This window comes from Lampris incognitus, chromosome 21 (genome assembly GCF_029633865.1).
Source record: "Lampris incognitus isolate fLamInc1 chromosome 21, fLamInc1.hap2, whole genome shotgun sequence".
In the NCBI taxonomy this organism is placed as follows: domain Eukaryota; kingdom Metazoa; phylum Chordata; class Actinopteri; order Lampriformes; family Lampridae; genus Lampris; species Lampris incognitus.
In genome coordinates, this window is record NC_079231.1 from 15,691,878 (window position 1) to 15,712,935 (window position 21,058).

General features: G+C 48.0%; 1 protein-coding gene across 1 annotated transcript in view; it reads right to left on the reverse strand.

Annotated features, from left to right (window-relative positions):
- Positions 1 to 11,136, reverse strand: part of LOC130131482 (fibroblast growth factor 14-like) — a 57,656-nt gene extending 46,520 nt beyond the window's left edge. The window contains exon 1 of the mRNA XM_056301172.1: positions 11,037 to 11,136. Coding sequence (XP_056157147.1) covers positions 11,037 to 11,130 — 94 coding nt within the window. The 5' untranslated portion in view covers positions 11,131 to 11,136. The remainder of the gene's footprint in view (positions 1 to 11,036) is intronic.
- Positions 11,137 to 21,058: the final 9,922 nt, after the last annotated feature.

A 21,058-nucleotide genomic window follows, 5' to 3' on the forward strand; every position in this document is an offset into this window, starting at 1 on the left:
TTAGCATCGTCACCTATGAGAGTCTCTAGCCGGCTGGCTTGACGTGCAGCCACACAGCTCTTTAATCTGGGCCCCTGTTAAGCTGTCACATCTGCCATGTCTCTCTTCACTGCAATAAAAAGGACTAGGGTACGTGTGTGGCTGACATCCCTCTAATTAAAACTAAAGGTAGCACAGGAACTTGTCGACGCTCACTGTTGACTGGTAGAAAGATCTTTCGTTTGATTTCTGCCACAGTGCTAAACGGGGTCTTAACCGGGGCTTGGCTGGGTTTTCCAGTACGGAACTGGCAGTCTTTACCGAGGTCTTTTCCATTGTGCCCTGTTGTTGTTGCTGAATCTGTATCGGGAGCTTACACAGTGTGTTTCTGTTTCTATTTCTGTTTCTATTTCTTCAGTGACGGTGAGGAAAAACCTTAAGGTGCTGTGTCAGTAAACATCATCAGACATGTGAAGCTGTACTATGTTGTCGATACACAAGCTTGTTTTAGTGTTAAGGTTGTTTTATTGTTTTTTAAAGATAACCGCTGAATGGAGACGCTTTTTGTGGATCTTGTGCTCAACTGGTCGCTGATGTTCAACGCTGCTCGCTCCAGACGCTCGGGTCCAGACGCTCGGGTTTGATAGTGCCTACTGAGGTGGTTCTAAATGTGAAAGCTATGACATTTTATTAAGAATTGGAAGGTCTTTCTGAACCCTGTCGGGTGTGTTTTGTCGACATGAGACAGCAGAAGACAAGACAGGACAGCAATCGAAGAGGGATTTAAAGAGGTCATATCGTGTTCATTCCAGCGCTATATTTTTATTCTGGAGCTCCTCCAGAGTAGCTTTGCATGATTCAGGCTTCAAAAAAATCCTTATTTATGTTACATGCAGCCCCTCAGTTCATCCTCTGTCAACAAACAATTTTATTTAAGGTCCCCCTCCCTAACAGCCCACTGCTTTGTTGTGATTTGCCAACTTCCGGAAGCCTGCCAATGGGTTGTACTCAGTGTCAGCACCACCTCTGGCTGGTGTTGTATCGAACTTTGTCAAGATCTGTTATCCCCTAGCCAGGGTTTGATACAACTCTGGCACACTTGATTAACCTCAACCTAACCCTAACCTCAACCTAACCCAAAGCTTAACCTAACACTTCCCTTAACCATTAGCTAACCTGTTTCCATGTGAACTCTTTCATTTGGCTAGCGGGAAATCCATCTCGACATGGAAACAGAGTTCGATACACCAGTGTAGGAGGTTCCGTAAGCAAACTACTATAAACCTACTAAGTAACATAATTTCTCATTCATGATTGGAAATAGGAACTTCTCAAATCCATCCGCACATTTTCAAGGCCGAATACGATCTGGAATATGAGAGTGGACAGCACGAACATACGCAGCAACAAAGATATCAGCAGGACGTCTCTGGTAAATATTACGCTCATTACCTGCTTATTGTGTGACATAACAGTGGATTTAGTCTTTCATTCACAAGCCGTATAATAAGAATTGAATGCCATGCAATCATTGTTACTGCTCCTATTAAGCTATTTATGTTTGTCATGTACCGCCCACCAGGGTGTCAACTGTGGAACTTTGTAGTCGAACTAGACATGTTACTCTCAGCCATTCCTGACGATGACACACCACTGATTGTCATGGGAGACATGAGTAGCCTTACTGAAAAAATCCAAGTGACTGACTTCCTGTCGCTTCTGTCCTCCTTTGACCTCAGACAGGTCCCCATCCCTAGCACACACAAAGTGGGCAATACTCTTGATCTGATCTTGACTCGGAACTGCTCCACAGCAAATCTGACCGTCACCCCCCTACATCTGTCAGACCACTTATTTATTCAATTTACGGCCTCCTTACTGGAACATCCTCACATTCCTCCACAAAGGGCCTCCTTCCGTCGAAACTTCTGGTCCCTTACACTGACCCAGCTCTTCAATGAGGTCTTGGCTTTCATGCCTCCTCGTAATGAATTCTCTTCACCCCCTGTCAACAAGGCTACAGACACACTCTTTTCCTCACTAGCCTCCTCTCTTAACAGTCTCTGCCCTCTAGCATCTAAACCTGCTTGTAATGCCCCCCTATTCCATGGCTCACTGAGGTCATCAGAGAGCAAAGAACAGCCGAGAGAAAATGGCATAAAACCTGAGAGCCCACTGACCTCAGTGACTATCGGTGTCTCCAAGCGTCATTCTCCTCCAGCTTAAAAACAGCTAAGACTACTTTCTATCAGAACAAGTTCTGTGGCACCACTGATGCTCGAAAAATGTTTTTTGCTTTTAACTCACTCCTCAATCCGCCTCCCCCTCCGACCTCCACTCTGCTCACTCGTACTTTACTGATAAGGCTTCTTCCATCAGTAACCAGTTCTCTGAGCCTGATCAACTCTGTCTGCCACTGCCAGCTACAGTGCCTCATTCACCTCATTCTCCCCCATGACCAGGGAGGAAGTGTCCATGCTTCTGCTGGACTCCCGTCACACTACCTGTCCGCTGGACCCAATACCATCCAACCTTCTACAGACCATTTCCCCTGCACTTAAACTTGCAGTCACACACATCATCAACTCCTCGCTTTAAGCAGGTGTGTTCCCCACTGCATTTAAGCAAGCTCGGGTCACCCTGCTGCTGAAAAACCCTACTCAACCCAGCCTAGTTTGAAAACTACAGACTGGTTTCACTTCTACCCTTTTAAAAATACCTGAGCGCACGGTCTTTAACCAAGTGTCTGAATTCCTTTCTGAGAACAATCTGTGTGATCCACATCAGTTTGGCTTTAAGTAGGGTCACTCTACCGAGACCGCACTCCTGTCAGTTATGGAATCACTGCATTGGCTAGAGCTGCTGGTCAGTCCTCAGCTTTATTGCTGCTAGATCTGTCAGCTGCCTTTGACACAGTTAACCACCAAATCCTCCTCTCCACACTCACTGAGCTTGGTATCTCAGGATCTGCCCTCTGCTGGTTCAAGTCTTACCTCTTGGGGAGATCTTTTAGAGTATCTTGGAGGGGAGAAGTGTCCAAACCGCACAGCTTATCCACAGGGGTACCTCAAGGGTCAGTGCTCGGTCCCCTCCTCTTCTCAATATACACCACCTCACTTGGCGCAATCATCCGCTCCCATGGTTTTTCACACCATTGCTATGTTGATGATACCCAGCTTTTCCTATCATTCCCACCAAATGACCTCACAGTCTCAGCATGGATATCGTCATGCCTTGCTGATATCTCTGCATGGATGAAAGAATGCCACCTTCAGCTTAACCTATCTAAGACCGAGCTCCTTGTCATCCCAGCCAGTCCAACCACACAACAATAGATCAATATCTAGCTCGGCTTAACCCAACTCATATCCACAAAGTCTGCCCGAAACCTGGGTGTCATGATTGATGACCAACTAACCTTTAAGGTTCACGTGGCCTCGATTGCTTTGTTGTGCCGATTTGCCCTGTACATCAGCAAAATTAGACCCTACCTGTCTGAGCATGCAGCACACCTACTGGTACAGGCTCTTGTTATATCACACATTGTCTACTGCAACTCCTTACTGGCAGGTCTCCCTGCATACACTTTCAAACCTCTGCAAATGATCCAGAACGTGGCGGCACATCTGGTCTTCAACCAACCCAAAACAGCACATGTTGCCCCGCTGTTCATATCCCTTCGCTGGCTTCCAGTTGCTGCTCCCATCAAATTCAAAACCTTACTGCTCACTTACAAAACAGCAACAAAAACGATCCCTGCCTACCTGAACTCCCTCATTCAGGTCTACACTCAGTCCTGCTCACTACGCTCTGCCAATGAAAGGCACCTGGCACTTCCGCCTCAACGGGGCCCTAAGTCACTAGCCATACTCTTCTCATCTGTAGTTCCCCGGTGGTGGAACAAGTTACCAAACTCCATTGGATCTGCTGAGTCCCTCTCCATCTTTAAGAAGAAGCTAAAGACCCAGCTCTTTCTCGAACACCTCCACACTTGATGGTATATATATATATATATATATAAAAAGGCTTCTATTTACGCTATGCATTGCCTTTGTGCACTGCCTGTTGACACCTATGTCCTATTGGACTTGAACCTAGTTTTTTTGGGCACTTACTTGCGTTGTCACCTCCTGACTAGATCCATGCTTGTGTTGTATTAACTCTCAGATGTATGTTGCTTTGGATAAAAGCGTCTGTTAAATGAAATTGTAAATTGTTTCTATGTATGCCAATCGGTGTTTGTGTGGGAAATGCGCTAAAATGCTGACTTGCTGTAAAAATTATAGTTGGTTGCTTATTAATTGAAAAAAATTATGTTTGGGGGTTGGTGACATTTGTCCTTGGCGGTTGTGAAAATAACCCCACAATTTTGAGCAGATATGGTTGAAATGAAGGCTTACATCTTACTGTTCGGTGCACAGCTTATTGTAACTTTAGCTTCATTTTATACGCCTATTGTCTGCACTGAAACTGTATCACAAGCCATTTGGTCTGACAAGAAAAACATTTCTGAGATATGTTATGTACAGCTTGTGCTTCTGACTCCTCAAGACGGCCCTTTACAGATGGAATAGCCCCATCTTTTAGCACCAGCCTAGCCGAAAATCCAGCTTCATTCTAGGCTCTGTTGAGGAAAGAGTCCTGTAAAGTGGTGTGAACAAAATAACACATTGCCATATGGCTGTTGTTGGCCCAAAAAAAGAAACTGTATCCAGTGTTCCTGCACCTAACCAATCATATAATGAGATCGAAGATGGCGCCATGCTATGGTGACCTACTACAAGCTACTCTCGCTTTGTTGTTTGTTTTCGTGTTATATGTTACTTTTGTTGCACAAAACCTATCTTGCACAAATACTTTGAAAACTTGAAGTATGTTAGATTCTGAGCTATTCATTCCTACCCCAGCCAGAAGCCCTGGATTAACAGTGACATTCACCTGAGGTTGAGGAAACGTACCACTCCATTTAAATCGGGGGACAAGGAATGCTAAAAATAAATAAATAAAAAATCCAGGTACGACTTAAGGAGAGCCGTCAAAGCTGCTAAAAGACAATATAGGGACAAACTGGAAAATGACTAGTGGCTGTGACTCACGGTGCATGTGGAGGGGGCTGCAGGCGATTACAGACTAAAAATCTAAACCCTGTGTGGCTGTCAACACCTCTTCCTCTCTCCTGGATGAGCTTAACAACTTTTATGCCCACTTTGAAGTGCACAACGTGGACCCAGTGACAGCAGCACCCGATGAAGTCAATCTATAGGTGACAGAGGCTGATGTGAGTAAAAACTTTTAAAAGGGTTAAGGCTCGTAAAGCTGCTGGCCCAAACGGCATCCTTTCCTGTGTCCTCAAGGCATGTTACACTCAGCTATCTCAGGTTATTACTGACATTTTTAACCTATCTCTATCATTTTGTGTGGTTCCACTGTGTTTTAAGAAAACCACCATTGTGCCATTGTGCCCATACCTAAGAAAACCACTGTCTCTTGCCTTAATGATTACCGACCTGTTGCTTTGACCTCTGTTATTATGAAGTGCCTGGAAAGATTGGTAATATCATATATAAAATGTAATATTCCTGCTACCCTTGACCCTTTACAGTTTGCCTACTGTTCCACCAGATCTGTAGATGATGCTATCTCACTTACTGTGCATACTGCTTTAGTACACCATGAAAAGAAAAATACCTATGTCAGAATGTTGTTTATTTATTACAGCTCTGCTTTTAATACAATTGCTGTAGCATCCAAACTGGTGTTGAAACTCAGGGGTCTTGGTCTGGGCAACTCTATCTGTAATTGGCTATTTGATTTCCTGACAGGTAGGCCCTAGACTGTGAGAATGGATAAAACATACTCATCCACATTTGTTCTTAGGACTGGCGCACCTCAGGGCCGCTGTCTCAGTCCCCTATTGTACAGTCTGTTTACACACGGCTGTGTTGCCAAATATGACAACAACATCATTAAATTCGTAGATGACAGCACAGTGATTGGACCAGTAAGCAACAGTGATAAGAGGGCCTACAGGAGGGAAGTGGAAGATTTAACCTTATAGTGCCATGATAACAACCTCTCTGTAAATGTCAGTAAGAAAAGAAATCATTGTTGACTTTACAAATATCAGAGAAAATCACATTCCTATTTCCATCAATGGATCATCTGTTGAACTTGTGGACACTTAGATTTCTCTGTTTACACATCACAGACACCCTCACATGGTCTGTCAACGCCAATTACATGTTGAAGAAGGCACAGCAGAGAGTGTATTTTCTGAGGCATCTCAAGAGTTTTGGTATGAGTACCAAAACTCTTATGAACTTTTATCATAGTACCATGGAGAGTGTGTTGACAGGCTGTATCACAGTGTGGTTTGGCAACCTGACTGCTCAGGACTGCAGACTGCTGCAAAGGACTGTAAAGACAGCAGCAAAAATCATTGGCATGGAACTACCACAACTTCATAATAGTTACACCACTCACTGCAAAAGCGAAGCCTTAAACATCATTAAGGACACCAGCCACACCACTCATGTTCTGTTCTCCCTCCTTCCATCTAAAAAACATTACTAGAGCATCGAATCACACAACACCCATATCAGTTATAGTTTCTTTCAACAGGCAGTCAAGTCAAGTCAATTTTTAATTGTATAGCCCAATATTACAAATTTGGCTCAATGGGCTTTACAGCAACACAACATCCTGTCCTTAGACCCTCGCATCGGATAAGGAACAACTCCCTAAAAAAAACCTTTAACAGGGAGAAAAAAGTAGGAAGAAATCTCAGGGGAAGCAATAGCGGAGAGATCTCTCTCCTAAGACGGTCAAGTAGCTAAACAGCTGACGCCCCTTACATTGTTGCGTTATCATGTACTGTATATTGTTTATATAATGTATGAATTCATGTGTACATAGTCTATGTAGATCTGTAGTGATTTTTTTTGGGGGGGGGGCAATATGTCCTTTGTCCTTGTGTCCCTTGTGTTGAGGCAGGGAGAGCCGGAGCACATGAATTTCATTGTATTCTAAATATATATGATCATTAAGTTGAACTTGAACGTAATGTTGTCTTATGCTTTCTTATTTAGGAAAGGCAAACAAATCGAAAATCCAGCATTTAACTGTGCCCGGTTCAGGTAGCAGTCCTTGGTAAAATGGAGACAATTAAAGGTTGGGGATGTATTGCTAAGGAATAGTGGTAAAAATACATTTTAAGCACAGATTCTTCATTTTGCCTTACTTTGAAACATACTTTGCCTGTGTGCTGAAGAAAATAGCATCTTCTTGACACTACGCGCTAACCAAAGTCCCGGCTTCCGCTCTACCAAGCTTCCTTTGATTCCTCCCGCCTTTGTTTGAGGGCGTCCCAAACCAGCCATTGGGTGGGCATTATGGAAATGTGTTACATAGTGACGTAGATAAGTAACGGAAGAAAACCCTGGACTACAAACGAGGCGTTTCATGCAGTGTTTTCTGTCAGAGAGAATAACTCCCTTTGGCGTGGACTTTGCGGTGTGTAACTCTGCAGACGTTGTACATGTACCTCCCAGATACCAAACTAAAGGAAATGGGAAAACCCAAAAAGCATGATGTGAGCTTTTTAATGTGGGTTGATTTCTACCATAGGGCCAACTCATAGAAATTGAATTAGTAGAACGAACATTCCCATTCAAATCAAGCATGGTCAGAGCAGCGGCCATTTTTATTTGAACCGCTGCTGTTGCAGAGAACTGTGATCATCGTAGCGGGCTAACTTCCGTATAAACCAACTTGCGGCAAGTCGCGGACTGTTTCTTTTGTAAGTCGCGGACTGTTTGCAGTAACGACCAAACGAGCAGTGGTGTAGCATGAACAATCGCCATTTTCTTTTGAAGACTCAAATGACCACAGCAAACCATTCGATGTCCGTTCTACTCTCGTGCAGTGTCTGTGGGCCGGATACTGTCAGCCAGAATTTAACAGTTTCTCCTGAAACCATGTGCCTACTTGCATTTTACATTTTAGTTGTAAGTGTGTGTTGTGGTTGGGGGGTAGGTGGGATTTGGGCCAGGTTGGACCTTGGGTTAGTCTTTCATTAGGTCATCACCTAACAGATCTCTCTCTTGCTCTCTCTCTTGCTCTCTCTCTTGCTCTCTCTCTTGCTCTCTCTCTCTCTCTCTCTCTCTCTCTCTCTCTCTCTCTCTCTCTCTCTCTCTCTCTCTCTCTCTCTCTCTCTTGTTCGGTTTATTTCTATTTCCATTGACCACTGATGATTGCTGATGTGCTCTTCAAGGGATATTTAGAAAGAGGGACAAACTGATGACCTTAGGTGCTCCTCCGTTGTGTAATTCATTCTGAGGGGGAGTACTTTGTCATGTTGCGATGACAACCGACCAGCAACTTTCTCCAAGAGAGGCTCTGAGACGCACAAACATTTTAACTAGAAGAACAAAGCGCTGTCAAAGAATCACCCCCGCGATGTTCTTATTTATCTCACAGAAGCAGTTCCTTCAAAGAGAGGGACTTACCGAGGAGAGGAGACGCAAACGAATCTGGCTCTTCGTCAGATCACCGCGCAGTCGGATCGCGCAGACCCTCAACGTTAAAAAGACACAACAAAGTTGCAGCCGCACCGCCGAGTCCCGGGTTCGATCCCTGCAACCTCATACAGGATGTGGGGTTTGCATGTTTGGTTGCAGGGTACTCCGGTTTCCTCAACACGTGCAGATTAGGTGAACTAGAGGCTTTGAATTTGGGCATGAGTGTGAATGTGGTTGGGAAAGGGGTGTCTTTGAGAAGTTACACAACGACGGACCGGCGTCCTTTCTGGGATATATTTACAGCCCGGGACGATAAGTACCTGCTGGGGTATAGCCTCCAGCCCGCCGTGGCCCTTGATCGGATTAATTTGGCGTGAGACAACGAGAGGTTCGATTTGATTCCGGTGGCAGAATGAGTCAGTCGGAGGCTTCGCTGTTTGCTCCAGAAACTCTCCGGATTTGCCCTCGCTCCCTGGCTGCCTGTCAATCTGGGGGTGTCCGCGCGCTTTAGAGTGGTTATAATGCCCCGCAGCACAGGGGATGACAAAGTGTGTGAGTGAGAGAGAGAGAGAGAGAGAGAGAGAGAGAGAGAGAGAGAGAGAATGAAACAAGGAGAAAGGATGGACGAGAGACGCAAGGGGAGAGATAGAGGAAGGGAGGGGGGGGGGACTGAGGCTGTAAATACAGTAGGGGAACTGTCTGTGGTGCTGAGCTTTTGCGTACCTTTTGCCTCTTTTTTTTTACACGTCAACTACAATCTGGGGGGCCAGTGCTTCGTAAGTACTCAATCCAGCTGAAACAGAAATGGCTGCCAGGGCTCCGGGGAATAAAAAGTGATGAAGCAGTGTGCTGTTGACATCATCACCACCATCGTCGTCACCGTCATCATCACCATTGGAAAAAGCCACAACTGCAGACATTGTCGTCTATCCTTGACCAACGACCGATGACCACTGCTCTCCCGGCTCTTCTTCTGTGCTGCATGCCCCCCCCCCTCTGGGCTGAATGCAAAAGTGTGCCTGGACTTAAACCCATAAGGATAGAAAGAAAGAGAGAAACCTGTTGTGCTAAGGCCTTCATGGTCAACCCTTCTCTTCTCGGTAGATCCCCCACCCCACTCACCCTCCGACCCCTAACCCCCAATAAAAAGGACATCTCCCCATTGGGGTCAACAAATGGTCATATTATTAGTTGCCATAAATGGACTGCATGGTGACCCGTCAGGGGTCTTTCCCTATGTTTTGCCCTGTTCCGTCCTGTAGGGATGCGCTGCAGCCCCCATGACCCCGAACTCCAGATTTAGCAGGGGAACTAATGCGTAATACCACAATAAGTCAAGGCCTGAAGTCGTCACACAGCAGACAATACTAGCTGACGCTTCAGCAAGAAAGGCCTACTGGCTAACGACAGGGGACCCAGGTGCAATGAGATATACGTTCCTACTACATGGGGGTAGTTTCCTAAATGAGGTTGAGTTACGTGTGCACAGCCATAACAGAGTCCCACTGGACGTTTCTACAGTGGACGTTGAAATACATCTAGGCGACAGTTTGACAAACCTGCAGTCCGGCCAGAAATCATTAGCAGCATGCTGTGAGCTGGTGTTGCAGCCCGTCCGACTGGCCTCAAAAAGTTTGTTCCCCTCCAAACACTGAGGATGAGGATGAGGACACAAAAGGCAACTTCCTGGTGCAATGGCAAGTCGCAGTGTTGCCCACTAACAACAAGGACAATCCACATGAAACTAGTGTATGTGGAACATCACCTTGTTGACAGCAGCGCTCACCGGGACCTCACTGGGACGTGGGACCTCACCGGGACGTAGGTCCTCACGTTAACTTGGCACAGAGTCCTCAGTGTCGGTCCTCGCCCACTCACTGTCAGTGAAGGATCCCCACGTGCGCGGCCTCTGCTGTGTTTCCTTCTGGCGGTTTAGTTTTAGTACCTCGGACTCTGGCAGGGGGTGTCACTTGCTTTCACGAATACTGATTAGGATCTCGGGACATGACGTGAAGCACAGCTAGGGGGGGCTGGTGGGGGGATAAGGGGGGGCTGGTGGAGTGGGCGTGTCGCCTCATAAAGTTAGAAGCCACAGTGGAACTCTAAATAATGGCACGTGATGGTAAATCGCGCAGGTTTCGTGGGCCTGCTGTGGCTCCGCGTGCTGCGTTATTCTCGATTTCCTGCAGCAGATCCGGCATACACAAGACGCACTCGAGCACACGGGTACGCGCACGCACGCACACACGCACGAATGCACACACACACACACGTATATATAATCCAAATCCACAGTACAGCGTATCAGTGTGCATAAGTTATCTAGCCCCTCGTCTTTGCTTTCTTCTACTGTTCACCCCCCACCCCCCACCCCCCTTCCAGTGCGCTCACTGGCTTGCACAACTGCGATTGCAGAGCGCAGCAAGCAGCAGCGGGGGCTGGGGGGGACAACACACACACACACACATACACATACAGACACACGCGCACGCACACTCGCACACGTCTCTCTCTCCCTCTTACTGTCAACAAACTCACCAGTTGGGTTCTTGTTTTTCTTGAGGCTCCTGCCACAAAGACACTGCAGCATATGCGATCCTTTGCTGAAAATGTTGTTCCAAATAAACCGCATGGATTTGGCCGAGACGGGGGAGGAGGAGGAGCAGGAGGAGCAGCAGGAGGAGGTGGTGATGGGGGACGAGAGGCGCTCCGGATGCGGCAGCCTAAAATTCACCCACCGCATGGGGGCTAAGCCGGCACCCTGTTTGCATGCCAGCAGACCCTGCCAGCTGTTGGACTCAGTTCGGTGGTATTTGGGCCCAACTATCTGCACCATAGACAGGAACAAGAGCAGGATCCCCGGCTCCTCACCCGGCTGCTCAGCCGGTCCCTCAACGAGCTCGGAGACGAGTAGCCGCACGTACTCCGCGTCGTCCTCCTCGTTGCGCGGCAGGAGAAAGGCAAGCGCTGCAGCGTTTTTCACCGAGGTCCCCTCTTGCGGCTGCGGCTGCGGCTGATGGCGCTCTTTATTAGCGGCGGGAGAGGTGTCGTCGCTGCTGTTGCTGCCGCCCGGCCGCCGCGTCGTCAAGAGCCCCCAAACGCTCCTCTCTGGATCGCGTCGTCTTCTGCCGCGCGGCGCGGAGAGCGGTGCGGCAGCGGCTGACAGGCATGCGGCGGCGCTAGCGTGGAGTCGGCGGTACGCGGCAGCTGGAGGTTTCTGCACAAAAAACCATTGCATATTAGTGGGGACGACAGGCTGCTGAGATGTCAGTGTCTGTGTGTGTTTTTTTTCTGGGGGGGGCGGGGGAGGGGGGTTGTTAGTGGAAGGGGGCTTGCAGGGTGGTGGTGGCGGGGGGGGGTTATAGAGAGATAGAGGCTGTGGCGAGTCCGTTAGCAAGCCGGTGGCATCCCCATAACGGGTACAGCAAGCACTGCAGCGGGGGCTCCTTTCCAAACACACACACACATACACACACTCATCCACTCACTCATCCACGCACGCACGCACGAACACGCTGGCCAACACGCAAGGGTATTGCAAACGCGTGCATGCGCGCGCGCGCACACACACACACACACACACCAAGCAAATCCTCCTGCTCCAACTGAGGTTGAGAAATAGTCAGAAATAAGCGCTTGGCGCCCGGGCCACGGAGCCAGATCATGGAGCGGATGTGTCCGCAGGTCCTTCGTTTTCCTCGCGTCTTAAGAAGAGTGTTTGGATATTTCTTTATCCGTGCGGAGGCCTACAGTATTCAATAATCCATAAGATCCGATGCGCCAAGCTGCTGCTGCTCTCCTCTCTCTCCGTCTGTTTTCCCCCCCCTCTCCTCCTCTCGTCCGCTCTCCTCCGCTGCTGTGGTGTCCCTCTCTTCCTCTCCGGCACACCACCTCACCTTGCCGCCGCCGCTGCTGCTGAAGATGAGGAGGAGGCTGATGATGATGATGATGATGAGGGGTGCCCTGGTCCGTTTCGGCAGGCGTGACGCGCGTGCTGCTCCCCGTGCTCACCGACCGGCTCTCACCTGCGCTCGAGGAGGTGATGACGACGTCGACGACAGCGGCGTCGGGCGCGAGGAGAGAGCGACCTGCCGTCACGCAGGCACGTGGCTCCCACACCGTCAGAGCACCGCCGGTCGACGTCGACCGGGGAGGGGAGGGGGTAGGAGGGGGGTTGCAGAGAGAGAGGGGAGGGAGGGAAGGGACAAATATGGGATACGGGTGCGAGACGAGGTACCCTCCCGGCTCATGACGGTTTTTAAATAGAGTTGGAAATACTGCAGTGGTTTCTGACTGTATACACCAAGGGGGGGGGGGAGTAGAGACGGAGGGAGTCGAGAGGGGGGGTGTCCCTGTTGCTGAATCTGCATCACCTTGTCAAACGGTGGTTTACTGTCTGCGTGACACGCACGCGCACGCACGCACACTATTCACACAAGCTTATTATCAGGGCTACCATGCTCAACCTGGTTTGCTCCGGCTGAGCCCTTCCAACCGCTGTTGCTTCTGATCAGGGTTTCCCGTGACGTTTCAGCCCCCTGCGCTGCCTGCTTAACGTCTAACACATTAAAGGTGCAAGGCGCTGCTGCACCCTACCTTATGTTTCATCTGAAGTAAACAATGTCAGCTCACTTTCAGCAGCTGCCCAGAAACAGGCTGAATTGAAAGCCGTCACATAACACGATGATGGAGAAGAATGTGTGTGTGTGTGTGTGTGTGGGGGGGGGGGGGTTGTGCGCGTTTGTGTGTATGTTTTATATCTTTGCATGTATTTTGTCGATGCAAAATGCAGTAAAGGCTGTCCAGTCAGCGCTCCTATTTTTCCTTCTGTTGTTATACTGATTTTGAATCTGCACTCTTGATGGGTCTCTAAAACCCGCACAGTCCGCTCTCTTGGCAGTTTTGCGGTGCTTTAACCGTCAATCCCGTCGATTTATACAGTATCAGTCGCGGTGGGATTACCAGTTTATATCTAGCTGTTGCTTCCCTGGTGACTTTGAACGGGTCTCTGCTCAGTCCGATTACGGCGCCTGCCTGTACTTTTCTCTTGCTGTATGTTGATGTATACGTCTGACCCCGTTTACACTTGGTTTTAAAATGCGTTTTGTTTGTTTGTTTTGCGATCGGATCGCAAGTGGATAGCGCTAAATACAAGTGTAAAGGACCACCAAAACGTTTTGTGAACCGGTCACTCAAACCACTTGCTGAAGTGGTCTGGGACGCATCTGACCACATATCTTTTGCTGTGTAAACGCTAATGCGTCCTGATGCGTCCCCGACAAGGACGTAACAGGAAATCTTCTTCTTCTTCTCCGGAGTAATTAAATCTGATCACAAGTGGTCAGCAGGACGCATTTGGAGACGCATGATAGACACAGGTGTAAACGGCCATGTGTCTCGCTGTCCACTTGTGATCCGATCGCCCGAAATGCATTTTAAAACCCAGTGTAAACAGGGTCATACAGCAACTAACCGAATGTCATGAGGTTGCGTACTTGCTTGCTTTTTTGTTTTCCCCACACACGCTACTTCACCCCCTCCCAACACACACACATACAACCCTAGCTTTAGCCTAAATGGTGTCCACACACACACACACACACACACACACACACACACACACACACACACACACACACACACACACACACAGCTCCGAATTTCCACGGAAGCCACAGTTTTTGTCAGACTCGGTGTGCACTGTTTGCACGCGAGACGTTCTGCCGAGCCACAAACTGCCACTCGCAGCCTGGCTGTGCTGGACCTGCCAGTACAAACAAAACTGTCACTTTCAGCTGCATTGCAGATACCATGAGCAAATGAGTCGAGAAACAAGGACTCACTAAGACTCACTAACGGCCCCGTCCCCTGCCCTCTGTTTACTGTGGGCACGTCTGCAACATGAGAGACAGTAAAAACATGGTGCGCGCCCGCAAGCACAAATTTGTATATATATATAGACACACGCAGGCACACGCATACAGTATTCACACAAGCTAACACATACACCAGCCGACACACACATTCATGGACACACACACACACACTATATAGACACACAGGCACACACGCATACAGTATTCACACAAGCTAACACATACACCAGCCGACACACACACATTCATGGACACACACACACACACTATATAGACACACAGGCACACACACATACAGTATTCACACAAGCTAACACATACACCAGCCGACACACACACATTCATGGACACACACACACACACTATATAGACACACAGGCACACACGCATACAGTATTCACACAAACTAACACATACACCAGCCGACACACACATACTGCACTGTGCACACACACACACACGTGCGCGCGCACGCACACACATCATGGAAAGAACACACACACAGGCTCGTTGATGCAGGGGTGAATGGCTGAAACCTATAGCAGATCTTTTCTTGTGCTGTTCGCGGCGTGTATTGTTCGTGTGGAAGTCAAGGCCACAGCTGTTTTCGCCAGGGTTCAAAATGTCATCTGTGTGTGCACGGACCTGCTCCGTCCCAGCAACTGAACAGCCGTGACTGCAGTTTCTCTCTCGCTCTCTCTCTCTCTCTCTCTCTCTCTCTCTCTCTCTCTCTCTCTCTCTCTCTCTCTCTCTCTCTCTCTCTCTCTCCCTGTGTCCCACTGGAATATAAGAGTGGGGGGGGGGGCAGAGGCACAAAAGAGGGAACGAGCAAGCGAGGACGCAGGAAACAGGATCGAAGGAAGGAAGGGAAGGGAGCGAGGAAGAGTGTGAAACGGGGAATGGGTGAGGATGGAGTGGAGATGAGAAAAGGAAGGACCCGAAATATACGAAGAAGAAGGAAGGGAGGGATGAAAGGAGAGAGTGAGAAGAGGCATGGAAAGAAGTGAGGAGGAGAAGGAGGAGATAAAGACGGTATAGGAAGAAGAAAGAATGACAGAAATGTGGGAGGGAAGGAAGGATAGGGGCTATAATGGAGGTTGGAAAGAGTAATGGATGGCAAAGAAGAGGAAGAGGAGGAAGGTAGATTGGAGGGGAAGAAGGTGTAGAAACAGCTGTGAACGCCTCCACGTGAAAACAGAAACACGAAGTAAAACACAGGAAGCACGTGCACAGAGTCCATCCTGAAGTTGGACACACAAACAGCAAAACAGATTGGGAAGGTGTTGGAAAAACAAACATACAAACACTGCGGGCGTCCGGGTGGTGTAGCGGTCTATTCCATTGCCTACCAACACGGGGATCTCCGGTTCGATTCCCCGTGTTACCTCCGGCGTCCCTACAAACACAGTGTCTGCTGGTGGGAAGCCGGATGTGGGTATGTGTCCTGGTCGCTGCACTAACACCTCCTCTGGTCGATCGGGGCGCCTGTTCAGGGGGGATAGCGTGATCATCCCACACACTACGTCCCCCTGGCGAAACTCCTCACTGTCAGGTGAAAAGAAGCGGCTGGTGACTCCACATGTATGGGAGGAGGCATTTGGTAGTTTGCAGCCCTCCCCGGATCGGCAGAGGGGGTGGAACAGCGACCGGGACGGCTCGTAAGAGTGGGGTAACTGGCCGGATACAACTGGGGAGAAAAAGGAGGGGGGGAAAAAAACAAACAAACAAAACAAAAACGAGCGAGGGGATCCAGAGACTTCTTTTCCGCTGTGCACGTTCCACATCGGGTTGCGGTTTGCACGATACTGTGCAAAGAATAGCTTGACGGCCGGTGTTAAGAACACTGCAGCTTCTGCAGAGCGTTATTCCAGTCTGGTGTAGAAAACTATAACGTGGCTCTCCAAATGTGAGACTCGGCAGAACCGAGACGCAGACGCAACACATCAGGAGTCAGAGAATGGAAGGAAGACCAACTCATACTGGAAACCGGGAATGTCGGTCCAGTTTGTGCTGGGAATAACGTCATATTTGAGGTTAAGGAATCGTTCTTTGTCAACAGAACAGGACCGGAGCCGGCACTGGCCCGATGCTACCAAATGATGGTAAGGGTTCGGGTGCAGGACCACGACTCAACCATGCCTCTGATCACCCTGCAAGCCTACTTATACCTGGTCAGCCCATCCGGAAACCCTTTGTCTCCGTTCTCTTGACCGCCACCTGCCCAATCCCTCACTCGCTTGCATTCACCTTCCTAACTCATCCCTCGCCCTACCCACTCCTCTTCACATCCATTCATCCCCTCATCCCTCGCCCTACCCATCCCTCTTCACATCATTCATCCCCTCATACCTCGCCCTACCCACCCCTCTTCACATCCATTCATCCCTCACCCTACCTATCCCTCTTCACATCCATTCATCCCTTCATCCTTCACCCTACCCATCCCTCTTTACGTCCATTCATCCCCTCATCCCTCACCCTACCTATCCCTCTTCACATCCATTCATCCCTTCATCCTTCACCCTACCCATCCCTCTTTACGTCCATTCATCCCCTCATACCTCGCCCTACCCACCCCTCTTCACATCCATTCATCCCTTCATCCTTCACCCTACCCATCCCTCTTTACGTCCATTCATCCCCTCATCCCTCACCCTACCCATCCCTCTTCACATCCCTTTATCCCCTCAACCCTCACTCTACCCATCCCTCTTTACGTCCATTCATCCCCTCATCCCCTCATCCCTCGCCCTACCCACCCCTCTTCACATCCATTCATCCCTCACCCTACCCATCCCTCTTTAAATCCATTCATCCCCTCATCCCTCACCCTACCTATCCCTCTTTACGTCCATTCATCCCCTCTTCCCTCACTCTACCCATCCCTCTTTAAATCCATTCATCCCCTCATCCCTCACCCTACCCATCCCTGTTCACATCCCTTTATCCCCTCAACCCTCGCTCTACCCATCCTTCGTCACATCTTTCTTCCCCGCTTCCCTCCCTTTCTTCTCTCTTCTTTTCAAGCACCATCTGGGGTCCATAGTCGGCTCGGGAAACCCATCACCTGAGACAGGACCCTGACCCTGAATCTCCGTATGTCAGGATGTCCCAGACCAGCCTAATCAGAAAACCTCCAACTCCACCTTCACCCTCACTTCCATCATTCATCCCCTTCATCCAATACGTCCTCTCCTCATTACACCTGTAAACTCACATTGTTGTGGCGCGGTCCTTGCTGGGGAACATATTTTGGCAAACAGGTGTCAACGTCTCAGCTTCTTTTTCCAAGTGTGTAGCATCACATACTGTTCTTAAGCTACGTATATGCTGCTTTATTTGACTGATTTGGCTTGAGTTGCACTGCTTGGACCGTGCATTTTTTGACGAAGGTCCAACAACTTACCCGAACATGAACGTCGTTGTTTTACATCAGAAGTCAGTGGAGTTGATAAGATCAAGCTCAGGTTACTTAAAACATGGACAAGAGGGGCGTCTGGGTTGCGTAGCGGTCTATTCTATAGCCTGCCAACACGGGGATCTCCGGTTCGAATCCCTGCGTTACCTCGGGCTTGGTCGGGCGTCCCTACAGACACAATTGGCCGTGACTGCGGGTGGGAAACCGGATGAAGGTATGTGTCCTGGTCGCTGCACTAGTGCCTCCTCTGGTCGGTCAGGGCACCTGTTCGGGGGGGGGGGGGCTGGGGGGATTAGCGTGATCCTCCCATGCGCTACATCCCCTTGGCGAAACTCCTCACTGTCAGGTGAAAAGAAGCGGCTGGTGACTCCACATGTATCGGGAGGAGGCATGTGGTAGTCTACAGCCCTCCCTGGCTTGGCAGAGGGGGTTGAGCAGCGACTGGGACGGCTCGGAAGAGTGGGGTAATTGGCTGGGTAAAATTGGGGAGAGAAAGGGGGGAAAATCCAAAAGAAAAAAAAACATGGACAAGCAGCTGTTTTTTTGTTCAACTGAAAGGACTAGTTTGCCGAAACAGACAAATCATCCCTGCCAACAACAAGTACCTGAAACTATGACAGCAGCTGTACAAAGTGAAGCTCTGTTTCAGCATGCATTGGAAACCGGGCTACTGAGAAGTGGGTTACCGCCAAGCTCGCTGTTGTATTGATCTGTTGGCCGCCATCTCTGAATGAACAGCAGTGCAACAGGCCTGTGTCCAGGGACTATCGTATGACAGCTCCCTCAACCGCAGAACAAAATGCGACACAAAGATTATCGGAAAACAACGCAACCTGCTTTAGCTTGTATTTTGGCTTTTGCTTTAGTTGAATATGAAGCAACTGTTCTGCTAGTAATGTCAATCTGATAGTTATTTAGAGTCTATTGGAAGGACACGGGGGAGGGTTTACTTGTTCTTTCTGTGTACTTGATTCCAATACCAAAATAGACTACTGCATTGAAATGGAAAGATGCGCAACTGGTGCATGCTAAACCTAAGCCCCCTCTATGGATAGTCCAGGCTTCTATGGTTGAAAGAAAGGTTGGATAACAAGAGAAGCCTTGCCAGGCCAGAAGTCTGCAGGTCATTGGTTGAGGCTGAAACATTTATCCCTCTGTTGCATGGAACCACAGACAAATATAAACCGGTGTATTAGGATTAGGTGTGGTTACTGGCACCATTAATGGCTCTGTCTACCTGTTGACTCAGGCCCTGCCTTAGCTTCTACAGTTAGCTGTTGTTAAAATGGATAAACAGAGAAATTGCAAGATTCTGGCTTTGCATCAAAGACACAAAAAGAAAAACACACATCTGAATAGGGGTGTACATAAAACCACATCAATGCAACCAGAAAATGTACTTAAAGAGGTACATTTAACATAACGGTCAAAGTAAGTTGAATTGCATGCACCGCTGTGGTGAAGCCACGAGGTTTCTCTCCTTAAACCGGCATTTGAACGCTGTTTATGCAGTAGTGATTTCATATAGGAAGGGGGACTTGTATGAATTTCTTCATACATCTCTATTTTCCCTCCTGCCTAATTAGCTCTTGACCAGGCCTCTCGTTTGCCTCCGTGAGGAGATACTAGAGCCGTGCAACGCATCCACAGGGTCCTGCAGAACAATACACTCTGCTGGTCCATAAAGGAAACTACAGGAAGTTGGATCTGTGGGTGTCAGTGACACCAAGTCAAGTCAATTTTATTTGAAAAGCCCAATATAACAGATTACAAATTTGCCTCCAAGGGCTTTACAGCAACACAACATCCTGTCCTTAGACCCTCGCATGCAATAAAATGTAAATGGAGTAACAGGTCTGTTGAGTTTTTTTGTTCACGAAAACATGCATGTTTGCAAATGTAGTTAAGATGAAATGAGAATAGAAGAGTAGAGAAGAGTAGAATAGAGTAGAATAGAATAGCTCTTTAGCTTCTCTTGCTTTGGACTTGTTTCTTTTGCAAAAGAGTGGAAGCGCTCCACAGTATAATGCACCACGCAGGCGGATTCACCCAAAAACCATAAAAGAGGCTGCCAAATGTTCACAAGTGTCTGACCATTTCAGCCGTGTTAGCACGTTCAACTCAGTCCATGACAGGGGGCACCCCACAAAGTCTCCATGGAGTAATGTCACTGTTTTGCCCAAGGAGGTGCCAATCATCTGCTGTATAAATGACAAGGTTGTGTGACTGTTAGCAGCTGAGGGCTGCATCTGAGGTCAGTGACCTCTAACATGATACGAACGCCGCAGCAGTCTGGTGGGGTGAGTGGAGCTCAGTGGGTGTAAGTGACCAAAGCAATAGATTGTAGAAACTGACCAAAGCCCCTGTTATGGATCCAAATAAATATTACAGGGATGAACATATGTTGATAGCATGACATATTCACAAATGGTTAGACTTATGGAACTGGACGCTTGCGCATTTCCAAAGCGTGCAACCCACTAATGAGCACCAAACAGCACTAAGTGTACTTTATGAATGATTCAACTAAATATGCATTAAAAGTGACTATTCAAAATCACATAAGAACACCGAAGCATAATGTAACTGTGGATAATTGGATCCGTAATCTATTTCAATCACGTTCCGCTATTTTTTGTATGGGATAAGTTTCTACATGATTTATCACACACAAAAAAAACAGGGAGTGGCAAGGCCAATGTGCATGATTGACTTCGCATACAGAAATGCTTTTATTTTGAAAACAACTCACCAGAAGTGGTGTATCGTTCACGAAAGTAGGTTCACCAGCCAGCGATGTGAGAACACTCCTGTTATATTAAACGTGTTAAACCTGAAATGTTTATCTCATAAAACAAAGTCACATGTAGTTTATGCGTGTTTTTGTGGCGTGTATGAGACATAGCCTGCATTTTATTACGCACTATATTTTCATGTACTACGTTGTTTGTTACATAAAAGACAAACTCATAAACACGTACAAAGTCATATTGAGTTCCCCCATACTGACATGATTATTGTCATTAGTCTGATTTCCTTCCCCCCCCACTTGCTTTGCCCTTTCACCATTTTGCAGTGTATGTAACTAAGATATTATGCATTTTATTTCCTTCCTTTTTCCAGAAAAACAAATTTTTTTATCAAATAGCTTAATATTTTAATGGAAAATCCCATATACACTACCGTTCAAAAGTTTGGGATCACCCAAACAATTTTGTGTTTTCCATGAAAAGTCACACTTATTCACCACCATATGTTTTGAAATG